General features: G+C 54.6%; 1 protein-coding gene across 1 annotated transcript in view; it reads left to right on the top strand.

Annotated features, from left to right (window-relative positions):
• DOCK3 (dedicator of cytokinesis 3) overlaps positions 1-19,581 on the top strand; it is a gene marked incomplete at both ends in the record, with an annotated part of 359,460 nt that overhangs the window by 331,209 nt on the left and 8,670 nt on the right. The window contains 11 exons of the mRNA XM_080695935.1: positions 1,547-1,633; positions 4,342-4,446; positions 9,644-9,785; positions 10,997-11,163; positions 11,259-11,345; positions 11,712-11,891; positions 12,642-12,725; positions 12,820-12,936; positions 15,187-15,308; positions 16,392-16,530; positions 16,989-17,136. Coding sequence (XP_080552061.1) covers positions 1,547-1,633; positions 4,342-4,446; positions 9,644-9,785; positions 10,997-11,163; positions 11,259-11,345; positions 11,712-11,891; positions 12,642-12,725; positions 12,820-12,936; positions 15,187-15,308; positions 16,392-16,530; positions 16,989-17,136 — 1,378 coding nt within the window. The remainder of the gene's footprint in view (positions 1-1,546; positions 1,634-4,341; positions 4,447-9,643; positions 9,786-10,996; positions 11,164-11,258; positions 11,346-11,711; positions 11,892-12,641; positions 12,726-12,819; positions 12,937-15,186; positions 15,309-16,391; positions 16,531-16,988; positions 17,137-19,581) is intronic.

The following is a 19,581-nucleotide window of genomic DNA, read 5'->3' as shown; positions in this document are numbered from 1 at the left end:
ATTAGGGCAGAGACACTGGCCAGGCAGTGAGCACTGATTCCGGGGAGGGGAGACCTTTCCATGGGAACCCCCACCAGCAGCAGAGCCCCTTAGCCCCAGGACGCCCTCGCCACCCAAGAGAGCAGTGCCTCGCCGGGCAGTCCTGCCAGGCTGGCCAGAAGCCTGCGCAGCCCAGCTGCCTGCCGGGCACACCCCGTTACGTTGCTTGGAGCTGAGGGAGGCCTGCTGTGCGCCCCCTTCAAGGCTGTGACGTGGGGCCCTGGAGCCCGTGGCTCAGAGGCAGAGGCGTTGCGCGGGGGCAGCAGGCCAGGGTCTCCTTCACATTGTTTGGTTTGTTTCAGGATTTTGAAACTGGCCCTGTAGTTTCAATCCATATGGCATTAATTTCCTCAAAGGATAGAAATAATATGCTCTTTTAGAAAAATGAAATCTCAGATGAAACTGTTTCTTCTCCCTGATGCTATTCAAATAATATTTTTAAAAACACACGATCCAGAGGGGACACGCCAATGCCGTGTGCGTGCAGGTTTCTGTCACTCGGCCTCGTTATGATATATAATGATAATGCATCAACAGCATTTATAAACAAAATATAGTTCTTATTGTTTAAAGATTGGCACTGTGATGTCTGAGGCTTGCTTCAGAGACCATGGGAGGGAGTGAAGGGGGGGTAAGAGTCTGTGGGTGATCGGCCTTGACGTGCTCAGTACTGTGGGTGATCGGCCTTGACGTGCTCAGTACTGAGGCTGGATGAGGACCTGCGGCTTCGCTCCTCTCTGCTCTCTACTAGTCCATATATGTGAAATTTCCTATGATCAAATACACTTACAGCTCATAAGTTGGAGAGAAGGTGTTGGGTAAAGATATCAACAAAAGTGATGATTCCCAGTCTGACCAAGAGAGAGAAAAAAAAAATTTTCTTAAAGAGGAAATTTGCAGTGTTTGTTTTAAAGATTCCACCAAAGCCTTCCGCGGGCAGGCATCGGATGGTCTTGTCGCCCCACAGCCCGAGCCACATCACAAGAACAGGCTGGGCTCTGATGAGGGAGGGGCCATCAGAGCCCACTCTAAAGGTCCAGTCTTTCCATAAAGGAGGCCGCGGGGCCGACTGCCAGGTCCCCGGGCAGACACTCCTCCTCGGTTTCCACACTTGTTTCTAAGCCTGATGGATCTTAAAAGTCAGTGCCCCCATCACTAAGTCACTGGATCCTCATTGGGGATCTGACACATGCCTGGCGTCCTTCTGGGATCTGAGGATAACGTAAATAGGATTCTGTCCTCATGCTGTTTATCATCCAGGCAAGACTAATGCAACAAAAAAGTTTAAGATGGTAAAAATACGGTGAGTTCAAAGCAACGGCCTGAGGTAGACAGGAGAGTGAAGGCCGGGGCGGGGACGCCCCGCAGGGACGCCGCGGGATTGGTTCTGAAGCACAGGAGTTGTGGCCAGCGGGAGGCCTTCGTGGTACTCTCTGATGTGTTCATGGGATGTGGGCCATTCCGAGAGTGCCGAGGTGCTAAAGCCCGGTTCCTGTTTCTGATGCAGAGCTGGGAGTTTGGGATCCCACTGTGCAGGGAGCTGGCATGTCAGTATGAGAGCCTCTACGATTATCAGAGCCTCAGCTGGATTCGGGTGAGCTTTGTTCCTTCCCCAACCCCAGCCCCAACCAGAGGTGCCAGGACTTCACTAGCATGAGTTTCTGAGGGGGCCTTCTGAGTGCAGCTTGAGGCCCGGGGTTTAGTGCTAAGAGCAGGACGAGGGAGGTGGAGAGCGGGATTCCTGCCCTCGGGATGCTTGCAGTCTTCCTGGCCCAACACGCCTGACAGGTGGCTTCCTTATTTGAATGCTCAGGGCCACCTCATGAAGACGCTCCTCTTACAGTCATTTTGTTCAAAGATGCCTCATCTAAAAACTTTATTCCAGGAGCTTTCCCCACTTGGGACATCTCACATTTACACACTTTGTCCTTGCTCCCTTCTTTAAAGCAGAATATTTAAAAATTAAGTCAAATGCCCTGTGGATTTTGAAGCCCTGAACCAAATTTTTCCTGGTCGCTGGTGCTGGATTCTGAATCATAAGAGCCACTGATTCCATCAGCAAAAAGAGGCCGGCAGTCTCGGCCCTCCTTCCCCTGCGCCCTCATCCCGGCTCCCTGGCGCTGGTCCTGGTCCAGACTGGATTTGGGCATGGTTCTCTGGGAGTAGCTTCTTAACTGACTTTTCTGTATTGAACCCAGGAGTGCTCCACCACCGACCTACGACACCCCAGCCCGTTTTTGTTTTTTATTGTGAGACAAGGTCTTGCTAAGGTTTCCAGGCTGGTCTCAACTTGTGGTCCTCCCGTCACAGCCTCCCAAGTGCTGGAATTTCAAGTGTGCATCACCACACCCAGGCTTGGCTGAGTGTGTGCGTGTGTGTGTGCGTGCACGCGCACGTGCATGCGCACGCCCATGTGCACTTACTGGGGATTGAACCCAGGGGCTTTCCACCTCCGAGCAACATCGCCAGCCTTTTTTTTATTACTATTTTTTGTTTGTTTGTTTCTGAAACAGGGCCTTACTAGGTTGCTGAGTCTCTGTGGCAACCTTGATGGCTGCCGAGGCTCTTCTTTAACCTGTGGTCCTCCTGTCTCAGCCTCCCAAGTGCTGGGATTTAGGCACACACCAGGCCGGGTGGCCTTGGCTAATGTTTGGAAGGCGCCGCCTCCTACTGGCTGGCTGGAATTCAGTAGTGTCATCTTCCAGTGTTTCAGTGAGTTTTTTCCGAATGTGAAGCTATCCAGATAAACGGAGACTAAAAAATTTACAATCATGGTGATGCTGGATTAAGGATATTAACATTTCAAGTTTAAAACCTCCTAAATTGGAAGAGTACCGGTGATGCTGGCAATTAGGCCTTCCTCACTACCGTCAGCATCTTTAGTCAGATGGTATTTTAACAAGAGTAGATAGATGCATTTGGACGAATGTGGAATTGGCACTGAGACTCCTGGTAGACAGCAGCAGGAGCAACCTCAGCCACGTCAACGGATTACGGCAAGTATGAGTTAGAACCAGGAGTCCGCCAGGTTGGTGACGCGTGCCGGTAATCCTTGTACTTGGGAGGCTGAGACAGGAGATTCAACAACAGCCTCCGCGAGGAATGAGACCCTCACCCACCTAGCAAGATCCTATTTCCAAATAAGAAATAAAATGGGGCTGGGGGTGTAGCTCAGAGGTAGAATGCTCCTGGGTTCAATCTCTAGCAACACACACACACACACACACACACACACACACACACACACAGAAATCCCTGGGCAGAAAAAGTCCATGTTAAATGTTTGCCCCTTGGCTGGGTGTGATGACACCTGCTTATAAACCCGGATACTGAGGAAGGGGGAGGCCAGAGAAGTACAAGTTCAAGGCCAGCCTGGGCAATAGGGAGACCCTAAGTCTCAAATTTATTTTTATTTATTCATTTATTTATTTATTTATTTTTGGTGGTCCTGGGGGTGGAACCCAGGGGCCTTCTACCTCTGGTCTATACTCCCAGACCTATTGTATACTTTATTTGGAAACAGGGTCTCACTAAGTTGCTGAGGGCCTCACTAAGTAGCTGAGGCTGGCTTCGAACCTGTGCAATTCTCCTGTCTCAGCCTCCCAAACATGGGGATTACAAGCGTGTACCACCACACCCGGCTTAAGTCTCAAAATTTAAAAGAAAAAAAGCCGGGCGCGGTAGCGCACGCTTATAATCCCAGCATTCAGGAGGCTGAGACCGGAGGATTATGGTTTGTGGACAGCCTCAGCTACTTAGTGAGGCCCTCTACAACTCAGTGAGACCCAGTTTCAAAATAAAGAATAAAAAATTGGGCAGGGGGTGTAGCTCAGAGGTCAAATGCCTCTGCGTTCCTTCCCCAGACCCGCAAAAAAAAAAAAAAAAAAAAAAAAAAAAAAAAAAAAAATTAAGGTCTGGGGATGTACTTAGTGGTAGAGCTCTTACCTAGCACATGCAGTGCCCTGGGTTTAATTCTAAATATTGCCAAAAAAGAAAAAAGAAGAAGTATGCCCTTCAAGTACAGGAAGCCCAGGTCTCCACAGGGCTGGGTCCAGGCCCCGGGAAGACATTCAGAGAGGCCCCAGGCTGCAGTGGGCAGGCCCTCAGAGGCCAGGGCAAGGAGGCCTGCCCTCCCCGCTGCAGTGCCCTGGAGAGAAACCAGTCGGGCTGGGGCTCACCGGCCTCCTACCTAGACGGGCAACAGTCCCTTTCCTCCGAGTGCCCAGCTGGGCCTGGTCGGCCTTGCTCTGTCCACCGGCAGCGATCACGCCAACCTGTAGACAGCCAGCTCTTTTGTTGTAGAAAATGGAGGCCGGTTACTATGACAACATCATGGAGCAGCAGCGCCTGGAGCCGGAGTTCTTCCGGGTCGGCTTCTACGGCAGGAAGTTTCCTTTCTTCCTTCGGGTGAGTCCACTCAGGTAGTCCCAAGCTTTATGTATTATAGCCACATAACTCTCTTGAAACCTTACTCCCCCTCCCCTTTTTACCTGCTCCCCCAAAAGCTTCTTTCCAAAGGCCAGCCCGTCGACAGAAGGCCCGCGGCTGCCTGCACGGGGCTGCCCGCCGCCCTCAACTCTGTTTTAACCTCTCTCATTATTCTGTAGCTACCAACAGTTCATGAGTGGTCTTCTCACCATATCAGCCGTGTTCCTTCAGGAAGTGCCCAGGGCCTAGAATGGCCGGTGGGCGCCTTCTAACTCCTGCTTCCAGTGTCTGGAAATCTCCATTATGGCCCTGCTCAGCCCTGGCCGCAGCAGCAGCCTGCCTTAGGAGTTTGTTGTCTAGATGGCGGCGTCCCTCCTGGCTACGCTTGGCTCCTACAGCCAGGAGGGAGAACTTGGGGTTTGAAGGCACCTAGAGGAAATCCACTGGCTCCCGGGGCCCTGCAGGAGCTGCCAAGGTTAAGTGTAGCCACAAAAAGCCTCTTCTAGGCGGCCGTTTTGCTGACCTAGGATGACAGGCGCCGTTTCTCACACCAGCCCCAAAGGCTGGCTGGAACGTAAATGGGGAAGGGATGGCGGGAGTGACTGAGCACAGACAGCTCTGGAGCAGCTCTGATAGTTTTCTTTCTGTCAAGTTTAAAAAAAAAAAAAAAAAGATGAGCTGGGTGTGGTGGCGCACACCTGTAATCCCAGTACTTGGCAGGCTGAGACAGGAGGGTCGCTGGTTCAAGGACAGCCTCAGCCAGTAGTGAGACTCCCATCAACCTAGTAAGACACCATTTCCAAGCAAAAGATAAAACAGGGCTGGAATGTAACCCGGAAATAGAATGCCTCGGGGCGTCCATCTCCAGTACCACACCAAAAAAATGTGGAATTTAATCTTTATTTACAGGACACTGCAAAATATATAATTCCGCATAGGAATAAGACACCCACTCAAGGGACATGCTTCATACGGTACACACAGCGTACAGCCGTGTGGTTCTGTTGTAAAAGTGCTACAGTAACACACAGTTCTCATGTAGGGGAACGATAAGACAGGCTCTTCCAGACGTGGCTCGTAACACAGCCAACGCTACACCTCAGCACCCTCCGAAAGCCGACGGTGCTGGAGCCAGCCTGAACTTGGAAGGCAAAACCTTCACGGGTGATTTCTGGAGCAAATTTTGAATTTCATCCTATCCTGAGAAAAGCTTCTCAGCTGTACACAGCTCATTTTCCTGGCTTTATAGGGCTCCGATTTTGCCGACGCCTCCACATTCTCCAATCATACTAAGTTTCTCAGTTTTACCAAGTTTCTCAGCAGCTTAAAAGATAGTTGGAATTGCATCCAGGAGAACCAGGAGAATTTGGGTATCTTTCACAATTAAGAGGTGCGTCCGTGAAGGAAGGGCATAATCCGTTCAACCATCCCACTGCTTGTACGGCTGGCCACAGAACCTAGGGTGTTCTGCCTCCGGGACACACCCCCAGCCCTTTTTAAATTTTTTTATTTTGAAACTGAGTCTTGCTAGGTTGCTGGGGTCTTGCTAAATTGCTGAAGCTGGCCTCAAACCTGCAATCCTCCTGTCTCGGCTTCCCAAGGACTGGGGTTACAGATATCCACTACCATGCCTGGCCCCTTTTGGGTCTCAAAATCTGCCTAAGAATGCCGATAAGGAATGAAATGAATCCATGAATCACAGCCCCCTGTGTCTGCCCCTGACGGCTGTGATGCCGGACATCGTCCACGTAGCTTCGTTCTGAGTGTTATTAGTTTGGGGTGAGCAGGCTGGGAAAGATGGTTAGTGTTCCTGCCCCCTCACAAAGCACATCTGTCCGTCTGTCCCAGCGGAAGTATCCCCATGGCTCTTGGCACAGGAGTCATGACTGGCAGATCAGTAGGTGCTGGAAGCGTTCCGCAGGTGTGAGTCCTGTGTCTGTAGCCATTTCATCATGTGCATCTGGAGTGCAACGTGGTGGTGGCAAGAGCCATCCTTTGTGGGGCGCTGGGGTGCTCCCTAGCACGCATGAGGCCAGCAGCCAGCTCGAGGCTGACCACGGGCCAGCAGTTACTCCAGCACTCTCAGCTTGCTCTCCTGGACCATCTGCCTCCCTGCTCACCAGTGTGATGGTCAGTAATGTTCAAGGAGACAGGAAAACACCCAGCCGTCCCTTCCAGGGGAAATTCCTAGTTCCCTTGATGAACCCATGAACAGACACTGCTGAGGGCTGTATCCTGTGCGCATGTGAATGGGCACGAAGAAGCCAGTTCTTCTTAAGTGCAGGTAGCCCTTCCTGTCCACGGGTCTGCATCTGGAATCCAGCTGACTGGATGGGGAGCATTCGGGGAAATGGGTTTGCACTGAATCCATACCCATTGTCGTTATTCCTAAAACAATATGGTGTAACGGCTATTTACGTAGCATTTCCATTGTTTAGGTGCTCTAAGTAACCCAGAGGTGCTTAACGCATGCATGAGGATGTGTGTAAGTTACGTGGATAGACCGGACCATCCTACATAGGGAACTTGAGCATCTGTAGATTGTGGTATATGTAGGGTGTCCTGCGACTGGTCCCCATGGATACGAGCGATAACTGTACTTTCTTTGCAAGTTCTATGTCAAGCAAAAGAACCTTGGGAAATAGGCAGTGTTTCACACTGGGGCTGGAACCCAGGACCCTGCGCATGCTCAGCAAGTGCTCGGCCCTGAGCTTCCTCCCCAACAGGGACTTCAGAATGTCTCTGTCCTTTGACTATTTGTCTGGTCTGCTCTTCCCACTCCTGACCTCCCTGCAGATGGCACCCTTCCGTTTCGATTCTCCGGGTCCCAAGGCCCAGCCTTAACTGAGTTTTCCTGAAATGAGGGGAAGGAGAGAGAGGGCAGAACATCCTTTTCTGAGAGGGTCTGGTCTGAGAGCCGTGGACTGGCCTGTGGCAGCCGTCTCAGGGAGCATATGGCTGGCCTCGGGAGCTTCTCACTCTCCCTGCTCCTCCGAAGGCACGCTGAGAAGAGCGGCCAGTGCCCAGCGCCACTTGGGGCAATGGGGCTTGTGAGGCAGCCCGGCGGTTTCAGAGGGGCTTCCTCCAGCCGCCCACTCACGACCACCGGTGAGCAGGCAGAGCAGCAGGCTTGGGCCCTTGTCTACAAGGAGCGTGCCACGAGCCGCACTGAGAAAGGACTCTGCCAACAGCTCTGGAACATAAGCCTATAAAAATGGAAAGGTAGACAGATACTCGTTTGTTCTGCTGACACATCTGCAGGGACTTTGTTACCAGAGGGGTCTATCAGTGCAGCAAACGGTAGCTGAATACCTGCTGGGCACTGGGCAGTGTTTCTCCCAGCTGACAAGTGTGACCTTCTAAAGCACACACCTAGCCAGTGTGCCTGTGCACGCTTATAATCTCAGTACTTGGGGGGCTGAGACAGGAGGTTCATAGCGAGGCTCGGCAGCTTAGTGAGGCTGTCAGCAGCTTAGTGAGGCCCTGTTTCAAAAATAAATAAATAGTCACAAAACATAAGAAATCAGATGCTTTCCCTAATATGTGAGAGTTAGGGAGAAATGGGCCTTAGGAGGAACTCTAGATGAAAAAGGAAATCCTATGGAGGAGCAAACAAGACAACCTAAAGGAGGAGAAAGGAGGGGGGGGGGGAGGAAAATCTCTAAAACACACAATGTGCTTAAACGTATCGAAGTCAACCACTAAGCCAAGCAAGGGAAGGAGGGACGGGGAGGGAGTGGGGTGGGAATTGGGTAGGGGTTAAATCAGTGATGTGTACATGTCTGTACACACAAGTTTTTACCCCAATATGATGTATGAATATAATGTACCAATAAAAATTTTTTTAATATATAAATAAATAAATAAGCCGGGCTTGGTGGTACACACTTGTGATCCCAGTACTTGGGCGGCTGAGACAGGAGGATCACAGTTCACAAACAGCCTCATCTACTTAGTGAGGCCCTCTGCAACTTAGTGAGACCTTGTTTCAAAATAAAGAATCAAAAATACGGCTGCAGGCTGGGTGTGGTGGCGCACACTTGTAATCCCTGCGCTTGGGAGGCAGAGACAGGAGGATCACACAGGTTCGAAGCCAGCCGCGCTGGTTTAAGACACCCTGTTTCCAAATAAAAATATAGAATAGGTCTGGGAGTATAGCCCGGAGGTAGAAGGGCTTCCAGGAACCCCAGTACCACCAAAAAAAAAAAAAAAATAGGGCTGGGAGTGAGCTCAGAGGTAGAATGCTGCTGGGTTCTATCCCCAGTACTACAAAAATAAATACATAAATACATAAATACATAAATAAATAATAGAGTTTGAGGTATAGCTCAGAGGTAGAATGACCTTGGATTCAAGCCCCAGCACCACAAAAGACAAAGGGGAAAAAGAAAAGAAGCACCTCCTCAGCCTCCTATCTAAATCGTTTGGTGGCCCCCGCAGCAGGCATTCCTTGATACCCGCCTGCTCTATGTGCACAGTTCCTGGGATTTGACCCAGGGCCTTGCACCTCTGAGCTACGCCCCCACCCCTATTTTATTTTTTATTTTGAAATATGGTCTCACTAAGTTGCAAGGGCCTCACTAAGTAGCTGAGGCTGGCCACAAACCGGCCATCCTCCTGTCTCAGCCTCCCAAGTACTAGGATTACAAGCGTGCCCACCCCCCCAGCTCCTACCCTTCCTCTAGGCCTCTGTGGCCCTGGCACTCACTGTTCCCAGTACACTGCTCTTCCCACGCTTCTCTTTTTTTTTTTCATACTGGGGACTGGCCCAGGGGCATTCTGACTCTGAGCCGTACCCTGAGTCTTAGTGAGACCACAGAGTCACTCAGTAGCTGAGGCTGGTGATCCTGCAATCTTCCTGTCTCAGCCTCCCAAACGCTGGGATTATAAGCGTGCTCCACCACGCCCGGCTCAGGACTATTTTAAAGTTGGCTTTTTCCAGAATCTCACCCCCTTCCTTGCTCCCCCTCTTGGGCCAGGGGTCCCTCCGCCCTCCCCAGGGCCGCCACAGTGCAGCCTCCGTCCTCGGTTGCCACCGCCTTAGGATGGAGACGGCGAGCTGTGGGTGCGGCTGCCCGGGGCCTCGCCGAGGGGGCTCCCCGGACGTGCTTCTGGGGCAGTAACTACTGACTCCTGAGTGGAGACCACACCAAGTGTGCTCTCGTGTCTTGGGCAGAACAAAGAATATGTGTGCCGGGGCCACGACTACGAGAGGCTGGAGGCCTTCCAGCAGAGGATGCTCAGCGAGTTCCCGCAGGCCGTCGCCATGCAGCACCCCAACCACCCCGACGACACCATCCTGCAGTGCGACGCCCAGTGTATCTTTCCACACTTGGCGGGGGAGGAGGGCTGGGCTCTGGGGAGGCCGCCGTCCCCTGGCCCCCCACCGCCAGCGCCTGCCCGGGTCACCTGTCACCTGAGTGTCCTGTCACTCAGCGCACTTAGGGCGGCCACGAGCAGGTGTCGGGCCCCAGCCGTGCGGGCCGCCCAGGCCCCCAGCAGTGCCCGGGGCAGGGTGGCGGGGCCCCTCCAGGCTTTCGGCGCGGGTGCCAGCCGGGTGCCAGCCGCTGTGCCTGCCCCCTTGGCCGGGCGCGGCGCTGTTCCTGGTCTGTTGGGTGGGCCGGGACAGCACAGGGCCATGGGGAGAGGAGGAGGCACCAGTGCGTGGTTCTGGTAACTCAGAGATCTCGGTGCAAGCGCTGGCCTGCCCCTACCGCCCCAGATGGCCGCAATGCCCGCCACAGACTGACAGGCTCCTTCAGAGTGGGAGGGCAGGCCACTCCCACCTGGTTCCCCTCTGCAAGCGCTCCAGACAGTTTTGTGTGGAAAGGTTCCTTTATAATAAGGGCAGTTGCCTCCAGAGGCAGGCCCAGGCCCGCAAAACCTTCTCTCGCTCCCGTGGGGTGGGCGCTGCGCTCTCCTCACCGCTTACCCTTCCTTTCTTCCTTCTTTCTTTTCTTTTTTTCTTTCTTTTTTTTTTTTTTTTTTGGTTCTTGGGTTTCCTGGAAATTCTTCTACCTCCAGGCTACACTTCCAGACCCATTTTTTATATTTTTATTTGGAAACAGGGTCTCCTAAGCCAGCACGATTGGCTACGAACCTGCGCGATACTCCTGTCTCCGCCCTCCGCCTCCCACTTGCGCGCCACCACGCCCGGCTTTTTTTTTTCTTTCTTTTTTTTTTTTTTTTTTGGAGACAGTGTCTCAGGTGAAACTTGCAATCCTCCTGCCTCAGCCTCCCGAGTTGCTGGGATTACAGGTGTGTCCCACACGCCTGGCCTCCTTTTCCTTAAAGGGGCAGCAGAGAACACTTGCCGTCTGGCCTTGGCTGAGTGCCCATGAGAGTCGCTGCTGGCACAGGGCGGGGCGGGGTAGATAGAGACCGTCCAGCTGCTTGGGTCTACTCTGCCCAGAGGTGCGGCCGCCCGCAGAAGCGGGCCATGGTGTCTTCTCTCCTTGAGGAGATGACAAGGGTCAGCCACTCAGGTCCTCTCTCTGGTAAGTCAGGTTCTCCTTCACTTCACGCCCAGATTTGCAGATCTACGCGGTGACGCCCATCCCAGATTACGTGGACGTCCTGCAGATGGACAGGGTGCCGGATCGCGTCAAGAGCTTCTACCGAGTCAACAATGTGCGGCGGTTCCGGTACGACAGGCCTTTCCACAAAGGCCCCAAGGACAAGGACAACGAGTTCAAGGTGAGCGGATCTAGGAGCAGGGCAGGGCTGGTCCCTCCGGAGCCAGCCGCCTTCGTGGCCGGCCTGCTGACCCCCGGCCGCTGTGCCTCCCGCAGAGCCTGTGGATCGAGCGCACCACGCTGACCCTGACCCACAGCCTGCCCGGCATCTCTCGCTGGTTTGAGGTGGAGAGGAGGGAACTGGTAAGATGTGCCTCCCACGCGCTGGGGCTTGCCCCACCGCCTCCGCCCTGGCTCCGGGCTTTCCTTAAGGATTGAAGAAGGAACTCTGGCCCTCTGCCTGGCCCCTGCACCCCTAGGCATGCCTGTGCTGGGAGAGCCGTCTACCCCCCTCTCCTAGACCACGCAGCACCCGGCTCCCGGGCTCCCGATGAGAACACCACTCTCTTGGGCTCAGAACAGTGCCCTCACTCCTTGCTGTGCCAAATAGAAAGGCCATGTCGCCCCTCGTCCCCAAGAGCGGAGGATGGGAGTTGGCATCGCGCTTCCGCGAGGGGCGCAATGAGAGCCATCTTGGCTTGTGGGGGACACTGCACGCCGTGTCCCCAGGTGGAGGTCAGCCCGCTGGAAAACGCCATCCAGGTGGTGGAGAACAAGAACCAAGAGCTGCGTGCCCTCATCAGCCAGTACCAGCACAAGCAGGTGCACGCCAACATCAACCTGCTCAGCATGTGCCTCAACGGCGTCATCGACGCTGCGGTCAACGGCGGCGTCGCACGCTACCAGGAGGTGAGCAGGGCCCCGCCAGACCAGCCGTGGAGGCGGACCAAAGGCTCCCCCTGTCCAGGCGGCAGCGTCCTCGGGAAGCTTCCCAGACAGCCAGCCCCTCCTGGCTCAGCTGCCCACATGGCTCTGGGACGGGCCTCGCATGCCAGGCTCTGCTGGCTCCCCGCTGCTGCTGCTTTTTTTTTTTTTTTTTTTTTTTTGCAGTACTGGGGATAGAACCCAGGGGCATTTTACCTATGAGCTACACCCCCAGCCCTATTTTTGAGTCTTTATTTTGAAGCAGGGTCCTGTTAAGTTGCAGAGAGCCTCACCAAGTAGCTGAGGCTGGCTGTGAACCTGCGATCCTCCTGTCTCAGCCTCCCAAGTACTGGGATTACAAGCGTGCACCACCACGCCTGGCTTTTTTTTCACTTTTATTCCATAAACTCTGATAGGCAATCTCTCTGATTACGGAAGGATGTCAGGTGGCCCCCAAGGGGACCTCCCCCAGGCGAGGCCTTCGTGAAGAGTGAACTTCAGGCTGGCTGGAGGCCATCCTCCACTCGGGGCCACCAGCCCTTCCTGCCTGGCCTGAGCCCCGTAGGCTTGTGAGAGGCTGGACCAGCATGCAGGCTCAGGTCATCTCCAGTTCAGCCTGCCGAGGTTCAGAGCAGAGGTGCTGTACACATGCGTGAGGAAGCGTGGGCCTCAGGCACCGGGGGCTCCTCTGCACTGTCCTGGGAAGGGTCTCCAACCTGGACTCTCACTCCACAGGCTTTCTTTGATAAGGACTATATCACCAAGCACCCAGGAGATGCTGAGAAGATCGGCCAGCTCAAAGAGCTCATGCAGGAACAGGTAGGTTGGGGGGTGACTGCAGGAAAGGCCCCGGGGCGAGGTGCTGCGCAGAGGCTGCCCCCGAGTAACAGAGGCTTGTTCGGCACCCTCATAGGTCCACATCCTTGGCGTCGGGCTCGCAGTTCATGAGAAGTTCGTGCACCCGGAAATGCGGCCCCTACACAAGAAGCTGATCGATCAGTTCCAGATGATGAGGGCCAGTCTCTACCACGTAAGCCTTCCCTGACCCGCCCTCGCCGCGGCAGAGCCAGGTCCCGCTTCCTCCACACCTGCGCCCCAGCCAAAGAAAGGGCTCCTCCACCGCGGGCAGGGAGCGGGGTGCGTGCTATGGCCAGGGCAGGGGTGCGCAGGATCCTCCCACATGCTTATTCTCAAAGGAGAATTCCACGTCAAAGGTAAAGGCCGTTTTCCAGGGCAGTATGCTGGCAGATATGTTTTCAGATACAGAGGAAAAGAGCTGTATCCTATGGCCCGCATGTAGTGAGCTCTTTGAAGATGTCTAAATTCCGATCGCCTGAGGAGTCGAGGCGTGGCCGAGCCAGCCCTCCCTCCCTGTCCCCTTCCTCTCTCTCCCTCCTGTCTTCCTCCCTCTCTCTCCCTCCCTCCCTCCCTCTCCCCCCCTCGTCTCCTTTCCTTCCTTCCTAACACCCTTCATGCCTTTCCTCTCTCTCCCATCCCAACATCTTTCGTGACGTCTAGTACCCCAGGACCGTGGTCCCGTACGCTTCCATACTGGCTTATTTGAGGGGTCAGGCAGGTTCTGGGGCTCAGCCAGACCCAAGAAGCCCTCTCCCCTCCCCTGGCTCTGGCCGGGTCTTCAGCCTTCACAGCACATTTTGGCCCAGGGCCTGGAGCACGTAGGGAGGACCAAGGTCCCAGGACTGGTTTTCCTTGGCAGTCCTTGAGGGAAGCTAGCTGACTCCAGGTAGGATCCAGGCACCATAGCCCCCTTTTCACTTTGCCTCGCCCCATTTTCAAACTGGGACTGGCTCCAGGTGTTTCTGGAGAGGCCTCTTGCTAGACAGGCTGGCTCCCACATCTCAAGGGTGCGGGCCCAGTGACCTCCTGCTGCCCACTCCCAAGCAAAGCTGTCTTCTCACTGCCAGGACCCCTGCCAGGGAGGAAGAGCTGCAGCTGCAGGGTCTGGCAGCCACGGACAAGAAGCCCCTTAGGGGCCGGGCCAGGCCGCAGAGGCCGGGGCCAGCACTGAGACTCAGTGAGCCTGCCAGCTGGGGACAGTCCTCGGACCCTGCCAGCTGTGGCCACTTCGGTCCCTCCAGGGCCCCAGTGTAGGACCCACCCGTCCCTACCTAAGTATGGGCAGCATAGCAAGAAAAAGCAAAGAAGCTCATCGTGGCATGCTTTCCGGAGGAAAGCCCAAGGAGCCCTCCGTCTTCCTTCCTGTTGGCTGTCTCCATGACGTTTCCAGGTTAAATATGAAGAGAGTAAGCGTTTTCCCCTTAAAAGTGGAGCATCTACTTCAAGAACTTGAGCGGTGCTGCTGACTCTGACGGCCGTTCCAGCCCCTGCCCGCGTGGCTGGCCCCCGCTGTGTGCACACTCCCTGCCCAGCAGGCGGCCCAGGCAGCCGAGTAGGTTCTGTGCCACGCACGCGGGCAGGCCTCCGCTGGAGAGCGCAAAGCACTACTCACGCGGCGAGGTGCCCGGTGCGCCCGCTTCCTCTCGGGCTGCGGAAGCGCAGCTGAAAGAGGAGGGTGGGCGGGAACCTGCTTCTCCCTCAGGCTAAGCGCAGCGCCTGCCTCCGGGGGATTTGGGGCCCTGCCCTTCAAGGTCAGGAAGGGCTTGGGGAGGACGTCCAGAGAGCTGTGCTGTGTTTCCTCGGGGTGCCAGACAGGGACACAGACCCAAATGCTGTGCCCAGGAGGGCTCAAGATTAGAAGCTGCCAAGAGGTCTACACACTGTCAGAATCTAATGACGCTAACGTAGAACTGTGCCGTCTTCAACCCCATCAGGACCCGCTTTCCTGTTCCACTACAGACCGTGCCACAGGCAACTTAACTCAGGTCACTAAGAGCCGGGCCATTTAGCAATCCAGTAAACCCCAGGCACAATCCCCAGGACTGGAAAAATGAAAATAAAAAGCCCAGGTTCAATCCTCATGCAAGCATTCCCACTGACTGACAACTGACAGTGAGCCGTCCTGGTCCTGCTCATCCGCTCCCCCCCCCCCCCCCCCCCCCCGTTAACACGGTCCTGTGAGCTCAGCCGGCCTCGGCCCATTCCAGACATGCTTCTTTGGTGAGGCTGGCCAGGCCCACGGTTTGGCCTCGGCTCCTGAGCAGTAGGGGCACTCCATTGTGACGGAGCCACTGCCCAGAGGGAGCCAGCAGTGCACAGCAAGATTCTTTTTATTTCTTTTACATTTTTTTTTACCACCAGCCAGTTCTTCTCTCCTACCCCTTATTTATTCTTTACTTTCTATGAATTCATTTCTTGACAGGAATTTCCAGGCTTGGATAAGCTAAGCCCTGCATGTTCAGGCAGCAGCACCCCTCGGGGAAACGTCCTGGCATCCCACAGCCCCATGAGCCCTGAGAACATCAAGATGACGCACCGGCACAGGTACAGCCTTTGAGCTGCCGAGGGCCCCAGAGCGGCAGCCTGAAGTGTAAGCGGCAGCAAGGAGGGGCTCCGCAGCGTGCCTGTGGCTCACGTCCTGCTGGCCACACCCAGGCCTCCCGGCTGCCACACTGCACCAGCAGTCACTGTCCCAGAATTGTGGGAACACAAAGAAGGGAACAGGGAGGCTTGAGGGGCAGTTAAAGTCTGCTGGGAAGAAAGGCAACCTGACGACGCCTGAGAGGCCCGCGGCCGGCGCGCTTGCCTGCTCGGCACCACCGCAGAGCCAGGCGGTGGAGTGCAGGACGTGGAGACCTGGAGGGGCAGGACCAGCTGTGGAAGGGCCTTGTTCACATGCCGGTGGCCTTATCACAGGGAAATCAGGGTCACCAGCGGGTTTTAAGGAAGAAAATACCCATGGTGCCAGGGACAGGAAAGGCATGTCTCTTCACACACAGAAGTCGCAGCCTGGATGAGCTCAGCTGAGGCAACGGAGGCTTCCTGGGGAGGCCAGGCCAGGCCCGGGAGGAGGCTCCGGCTTAGTCATTTCCAGAGTGAGCAGCAAGGGGGCCGACATGTAGTGGGTGAGAGGAAGCAATGGTGCCAGGCTTCACTCTGCTGCCAGAGAAGAGACACTGGCAGGACTGAGGCCGCCGCTTGGAAGGAAGCCGCGGACAGCTCCCGCCAGTTGTCTCAACAGCTGCCCCATACTAGGAAGACACCTCTGACCTAGGAGTGGCCAGCACTGGCTCAGACAAACACCCCACAGCAAGGGGGTCGTGGGACCCTCCATCTGAACCAACATCGTCCTCTTGAAAAACTGCCAGTGTCCCCAGACTGAGTGACCACAAGCCATTTAACTGTAGAGGCTTGGCCAGCCCGCCGCAGACCCCCCAGGCCTGGGGCCCCGAGCAGCAAGACAGGTGGGCTCAGGGTCGTCCAGGCCTTGGAGGGTGTGAACCTTAGCGAGGGAGCCTTCCAGACCAGGGGACCAAGGCCAGGTGACAGCCCCACGCCCCTCTGCCCGCCAGCCGCGTGTGCGCTCAGCCACGGCCTGACCCTCCCGCCTCCCGCTCTCGCCCGCAGCCCCATGAGCCTGATGGGCTCAGGCCGCCGCTCTTCGTCTTCCCTCTCCTCACACGCATCTAGCGAGGCGGGAAATATGGTGATGGCGGGCGACGTCGCCCTGGGTGAAGCCCCCGAGGACCTGTACCACCACATGCAGGTACCGGGCCCCTCCCGAAGGGCTCGCCTTTCTCTGGAACAACCCAGTTCCCTAGCCCCTGAGTCCAGAGCACCCTTCCCCAGAGCTCGCAAAGCAGCATCCTCTCCACACGGCACTGAGCCTGTCCCAGGCCTTGTTTCCAAAGAAGGACTCCAGCTTCCTTCCTGGCTGTCCCACAGATCCCACGAAGAGTCCTCACCACCTGCTCTCCTGCCCACCCTTCCTGTGGCCAAGTCCTGCTCCTCCATGGGCACCACAGTAGGGCCAGCCCACGGCCGTGCCACACGGGTGGTATGGGCGGTCCCTGATGCTGGCCGTCAGCCTGGCCGCCACCAGGGCGAGGGTACGGCAGTCGGCACCGGGTCTGGAGCCTCAGGGCATGAGTGAGCCAGCTCTGGGCCAGTCGTGCAGTCCTGGACTCTCAGAACTCTGTCATGCTGGTTTTTCTCCCTTTGCAGCTCATGTATCCCAACCCCAGGTACCAGGGCTCAGTCACCAACGTCTCCGTTCTGTCCTCGTCCCAAGCAAGCCCTTCTTCCTCCAGCCTGAGCTCCACCCACTCAGCACCATCCCAGATGATCACCTCTGCCCCTTCCAGCACCCGAGGTAAGAATGAAGGGTGCTGCTCACTCGCGGAGGGAGGAGAGAGGGCTTCCTGGGCCCACTCGGCCTCCTTCCATCCCTGCCTGTCATTGAGAGTGGACCTGTGACATAGAGGGTGCCCCTTGTGCTTGCAGCACCAAGGACCTGAGGGGCACCAGGTCCTGCTGTGCTGCCCCTGGGTGGCCGGCCCGGCACCTCTACCTCAGTAGGAGGACTCGGCCTCGCAGAGAGCTCAGTTCCTTCCCATTGAAATGTCTACAAGAATAAAGATTAAAGTCAAGCCACTGGTGGTGGCATGCACCTGTAATCCCAGTACTTGGGAGCCTCAGCAACTTAACAAAACCCTGTCTCAAAATTTTAAAAACAAATAAAAAGGGCTGGGTGTGACTCAAAGGTAGAACACCCCTGGGTTCAGTTCCCAGTAAACCCCCCCCACACACACACACACATACAAAAGATCAAAGTCAAGATAGCCCGCTTGTAATCCCCGCGCTTGGGAGGTAGAGACAGGAGGATCGCGCTGGTTCGGAGCCAGCCTCAGCTAGTTTAAGAGACCCTGTTTACAAATTTAAATATATATATATATATATATATATATATATATATATATATATATAATAGATCTGGGAGTGTAGCCCGGAGGTGGAAGGGCTTCCAGGAACCCCAGTACCACCAAAAATTTTTTTTAAAAATTTAAGAAATTAAGTCAAGATAAAAGTGAGTCCTCTGTCTTAGGGACTCAAGCATGATGATGGCCACGCAAGGTTGTGCACACCTGAAATCTCAATACTTGGGAGGCTGAGACAGGAGGATCACAGGCTCAAGGCCAGCCTAAGCAACATAGTGAGACTCTCTGCAACCTAGCAAGACCCTGTTTCAAAACCAAAAAGAGGAGCAATGTTCCTGGGCTCAGTCCCCAGTACCATACACACACAATACCATGGTGACAAAGTATGAAAGGGAAATTTGAAGGCTAAAATTCCCCTTGTAGAATGCTATTCTAAAACAGTAACAACCACCAAGACACTCTCTTCAGTTTGGAAAGGTTTAATCAGGAGAGATGGTCCTATAAAAAGCTATTTACTTTGCCAATTATCACTTGATTTCTTCTTCAATTGAATAAATATTGTTCTCTGAGAGCCAGCATGACTTCACATGCTGATCCTGCTTCCTGCAGTGAGAGTTGATTCTGGCCTTCTAGATAGAAACATTTGCAGTTAATGGAGATCGGCTGTTATATATATAACAGCTAGAGTGCTTCCCAGAGCCGCCACGCAGGATGGTAACAATGGCCACACCCACCACATCACCAGCCATGGCGTCCAGGCTTCGGAGGGAAGAGGGCTTTGGTTCTTCTCACTGTTATGAGTGTTAGCACAATGTTGACACAAAGGTCATTAAGGAAAGAATCTCTTCAAAGCACAAAGCTAGGAGGCCCACAGTAGAGAGTGATGGAGAGACCCAAGGAAGAGTGGCAAAGAAGAAAGGCACAGGAGCCAACTGGGGAAGCGAAGGATGAGAGGCAAGGTTACAGCGGGGTGATCACAGACTTTACCTACAGCACCCCAGGGGGCAGGTCCCATGAGGGGCAGAAGCTGAGTTTGGAGTAGAGGTCTCACGCTCACCAGCTCTCAGTTGCCTTTCTAACATGGACTGTGGGATCCAAACAGGGGGCCAGCATTTGGAAACTGACCTCTAGTCTCAAATAATATAAATGAGCCAACAAAGTGGTATATGCTAGAAATATGTTAGTATGTGAAGGCTGCAGACAGAAGGGAAAGTGATTTGTGTTATAAAGAAAACGAGCTGAAAGATGGCGTGGGGAATAAAAGGAAGGAAACCTAAGAAGTATCCGTGAACGCTGTGCACAGTTCCTCTACGGCATCTCAAGGTGAACGCTCCCGATTAGAGGTGCAGAAACACTTTGTCCTCCCACCTGGGTTTTGATGTTGTTTTCCCTGACCGTACCTCTAACGTGTGCTCGGCCATATTGAAGACTATCTGGCCATCCTGTCTGAAGACAGATCTCTGGGCCATGATCATTCATAAAGAATCTGAGAGATGTAACTCGGTTCCTCTCTGACACTGCTCAGATGCTCCTCTGGGCTAGGAGTCAACAGCGCTCACCAGATGTCACCTGGGTGGGGCTGTAACCGCTTAAGGGTCTATCTGCGCTGGACGTCCAGGACGGCTCCCTCAGACGGCTGCCATGCTGATGGCTATCAGCAGAGAGCCTGCCTGGAGCTCCCAGCCTGAGCCCTGCAGGTGAGCTTTCTGAGCAGCGTAGGCTTCTCCCAGCGTGGCGATCTGATTTTCCCTAGAGCCAGAATTCCAAGAGAGCCAGGCAGAAGATCCAAGGCTCTTTGTTATCTAGCTTAGATCTCCCAGAAAGTTCACATTTCTATCGGCTACTCAAGTCACTAGGCCAACTTGGGTGCAAGGAAGATG

This window comes from Muscardinus avellanarius (assembly GCF_963383645.1).
Source record: "Muscardinus avellanarius genome assembly, chromosome: 5".
Taxonomy (NCBI): domain Eukaryota; kingdom Metazoa; phylum Chordata; class Mammalia; order Rodentia; family Gliridae; genus Muscardinus; species Muscardinus avellanarius.
Note: the sequence above shows the minus strand (reverse complement) of the source record. Positions and strands in the feature narration are given on the sequence as shown.